Source organism: Delphinapterus leucas, chromosome 5, assembly GCF_059928025.1.
Source record: "Delphinapterus leucas isolate spDelLeu-1000000601 "Yukka" chromosome 5, BTC_Dleu_Yukka2, whole genome shotgun sequence".
NCBI classification, from domain to species: domain Eukaryota; kingdom Metazoa; phylum Chordata; class Mammalia; order Artiodactyla; family Monodontidae; genus Delphinapterus; species Delphinapterus leucas.
This window is the reverse complement of record NC_143133.1, coordinates 124,560,144-124,564,123: the sequence shown is the minus strand read 5'-3', so window position 1 is coordinate 124,564,123 and position 3,980 is coordinate 124,560,144. Positions and strand designations below refer to the sequence as shown.

Here is a 3,980-nt window from a genome sequence, read left to right as displayed (position 1 = left end):
TTTCCTTTTTCTTTGGGCACCCTCCCATTGCTCCGCATTTAGTAAGGAGTCTTACCGTGGTTGCTGGAACTGTAGAATATCCCTGCCCTAACACTACTCAGCGGAGAGTTTCTTGCAGATTACTATCCTAGGTGGCCGCAGGGTGCTGGGAAAAGGGGACGGAGGGAATTTGGGGGCGAGGGGGTCTGGAATTTGGTACATTCTATAACTGTACCAGAGCTTTACTTTTCGTCAAGAAAAGGACTACATAAAGTCGATCTAGAGCGAGAGATGAAAAATGAGAAACGTATTCGGAGACAGCATTTTTTAAAAAAAATTCTAACATTGATTTTAAGTGGTGGACGTCATTTAGCAATTATATATCTATGAACACGTAGATTATGAAAGATTTTTATATACATACATGTATTATATGCATGCACATACAAGTATACGTAATGTCATATTATATATGAGAGATTTTAAATGTGTGGGCACAAACGGTGGGAGCTGCGATCCCAGCTTGAAGACAGCAAAGGGCAGGCGCGCTTCAATCCTCTCCCCGAGGGCCCTCCTCGCGCCAGGTGCGTCCAGCCTCGCCTGGAGCCGCTCGCCCGCCCGCGGCCGCGCACTTCTGACCCGAATCGACTCGGCCTCCAGCCAAGAGTCCGCTCCGCATCCGCTCCCGCACTCCAGCAACTGGCGGGAGTGATACAACACCGGAGTCAAATTACAACCCTCAATTAACATATGAATTTACGAACGAAAAAGAAAGTAGCAGGGAAGAAAAAAAAAAAAAAAAAACCCTAGAGCGGGCGCCCGAACGCTCGGTTAGCAGGAACTTTTCCCCGGGTGTAAAAACTCTTTGATTGGCTGCTCGCACGCGCCTGCCCGCGCCCTCCATTGGCTGAGCAGACACGCGACCGGCGCGAGGAGGGGGCTGGGAGAGGAGCGGGGGGAGACACACTGGCGCGTGCCGCTTTTTAAAGGGGCGCAGCGCCTTCAGCAACCGGAGAAGCTTCGTTGCACGCGACCTGGTGTGTGATCTCCGAGTGGGTGGGGGAGGGTTGAGGAGGAAAAAAAAAATAAGACATTGCAGTAGAGACCCGGGAAGGGTTTTTTTGTTGAGCTTGTTTGCCAGCGGCTCCTCCAACCCTGCGCCTCCGAGCTTCTGCAGTGCAATGTCCCGCCTGCTGCATGCACAAGAGTGGGCTGAAGTGAAGGAGCTGGGGGACCACCACCGCCATCCCCAGCCGCACCACCTCCCGCAGCCGCCGCCATCACAGCCACCTGCGACCCTGCAGACGAGAGAGCATCCGGTCTATCCGGCCGAGCTGTCCCTCCTGGACAGCACCGACCCACGCGCCTGGCTGGCTCCCACTTTGCAGGGCATCTGCACGGCACGCGCCGCCCAGTACTTGCTCCATTCCCCAGAGCTGGGTGCCTCCGAGGCCGCGGCGCCCCGGGACGAGGCGGACGGCCGGGGAGAGCTGGTGAGAAGGAGCGGCGGCAGTGGCAGCAGCAAGAGCCCGGGGCCGGTGAAAGTGCGGGAACAGCTGTGCAAGCTGAAAGGCGGGGTGGTGGTAGACGAGCTGGGCTGCAGCCGCCAGCGCGCCCCTTCCAGCAAACAGGTGAACGGGGTGCAGAAGCAAAGGAGGCTAGCGGCCAACGCCAGGGAGCGACGCAGGATGCACGGGTTGAACCACGCCTTCGACCAGCTTCGCAACGTTATCCCGTCCTTCAACAACGACAAGAAGCTGTCCAAGTACGAGACCCTGCAGATGGCCCAGATCTACATTAACGCCTTGTCCGAGCTGCTTCAAACGCCCAGCGGCGGGGACCAGCCGCCGCCGCCGCCAGCATCATGCAAGAGCGGACACCACCAACTTCGCGCCGCCGTCCCCTACGAAGCAGGCGCGGGCACCGCGACCGCAGCGGGGACGCCGCCAGCCTCGGGAGTGGGGCAGCGGCCGACCCCGCCCGGAAGCTGCCGGACTCGCTTTTCGGCCCCGGCCTCCGCCGGAGGATACTCGATGCAGCTGGAAGCTCTGCACTTCTCGACTTTCGAGGACAGCGCCCTGACGGCGATGATGGCGCAAAAGAACTTGTCGCCTTCGCTGCCTGGGGGCATCCTGCAGCCAGTGCAGGAAGAAAGTAGCAAAACTTCGCCGCGGTCCCACAGAAGCGACGGAGAGTTTTCCCCCCATTCCCATTACAGTGACTCGGATGAGGCAAGTTAGGAAGGTGACAGAAACCCGTAAAACTGAGAAACAAAATCACCCTTTCCCAGGGCGCGGAAAGCCCCGCGGGCAAAGATCCCCGCACCCTTTTAAATTTTGCTAAGCGATGGTCGTTGTTTAGCAACGGCTTGGCTTCAGATGGCAGCTACATTTGATGGTTTGCAAAAGCCGCCGCTGTTCCAAACTCCCTATCGTCCATATTGTTCAGTGAAAGCTTGCTGTTAAAGTTGGGTTCTTTCCTCCCACAGTCTGCTCCCCTTGTAGAGAGATATGGTATAATTATATGTACTCATACATGGCATCATTATTCTAGTTCCCTGCTGCCAATACGCTGCTAAAACGTCGCATCTTCTTCTCTGTCACTGGTTTGTGTTTGATTTATTTTATACCCTGGGCATCCATCCCTGTGTGTTGCGCGCACTCACGTGTGGGAGAGTGAGTATTCCGAGGTTGTCTCCCAAAATGCATTATGAAACGCAAAGTTAATGCTTCCAAAGTGGATAACTTTTGACTATGGAACTGTCAGAAAGCAAGGAACTTTGAGGTTTCTATATCGTATAAACATACCCAGTATGTATATCGGACCGCGAGAACCTTGGCGTCTTTTAGGAAACTTGGCGCACGCACTTTATCAGCCGCTACTGCTGCGGCTCTGGGACAAACTCAACTGCCAATTGCAGACCAGTTTTGTTTCTGTTTTTTAAACACGGCCACTTACCCTTAAGCTCTTTGCAAATGTTTGTTTTTAAAAATTAAATAAAAAAACCACATCTAGTAGTGTCAAAAGCATTTGGTCAATTTTATTCTGCTTTGTTAATATTAGAAAACTTATTTATTATTGAGTGTTTGCTACCATTTCTACTTATCTTGATTCGTTTTTTTTACATTTTCTACTCGAGATCATTTTATTTTAATTTAGCAAAGCCAACTGCCATTGTTTTATGTATTCCTTTTGCAAATGATAAAAATAAACGTGAAAATAACTTCTATTTGTCACTTATTTCATTCTAATATAAGCATTAAAAACAGTTTAAAATGACCTTGAAGATTTGGATTGTCTTCTATTAAATGCAAATTTGTGTGACCCAAGAGTTTTGAAGAAAAATTCCGTTACAGACCTTGTGCCTTCACACAGTACCAGAAATCCTATATAGAAAAGTGTTTAAGTCAATAATTAAATTGTGAGGTAAAACCTTTCCCAAACTTGCAGTACAATTGTGCCTCTAGAATCTCTCCAGGATCTTTCCATGCTTCCTTATTCCATTCCCAACAATTCCTGCAAGAAATTGAGATCTCTTAGGATCTAGCCAGGGGTAGTGAACTTTACCAGGATTACCTATTTCACTTCATAAAAACTTTAGCCAGGCTGAAAGCTTTTCTTGTAGTTCAAATACACAACACAAGCTTTCTCTCCTTTCCTCCCTCTGTCTCTCACTTTCTCTCCTCTTTCTGGGGGGAGTGAGAGAGGCAGGGAGAGGAAAAGAGAACAATGGAAAAGAACTTGAGGGGAAAGGGGATCGAGGCTCATTGATTCAATGAGCAGTTGTCCTAGGAAATCAATTTCCTGCAGTTGTCCTAGGAAATCATTGAGCTACACTCTTTTTTTTTTCTTTCCAAACAATTCTGCTTCTTCCAATGAAGATGATGTTTGCTTTGATTTTGTCCTTCTGACTTAATGCCTATGTAGAAAACATTTTTGAGTCGGTCACAGAAACTAACAGTGCGCTCACTCTCGCCTCAGGGTCCTCAGGAAAAGTGTAT

General features: G+C 50.0%; 1 protein-coding gene across 1 annotated transcript; it reads left to right on the top strand.

The window, feature by feature from the left end:
- Positions 1-783: 783 nt before the first annotated feature.
- ATOH1 (atonal bHLH transcription factor 1) lies at positions 784-2,356 on the top strand. The gene has a single exon (XM_022582178.3). It carries the CDS (start codon positions 1,161-1,163, stop codon positions 2,217-2,219), a length of 1,059 nt encoding a protein of 352 aa, XP_022437886.1. The 5' UTR covers positions 784-1,160; the 3' UTR covers positions 2,220-2,356.
- Positions 2,357-3,980: the final 1,624 nt, after the last annotated feature.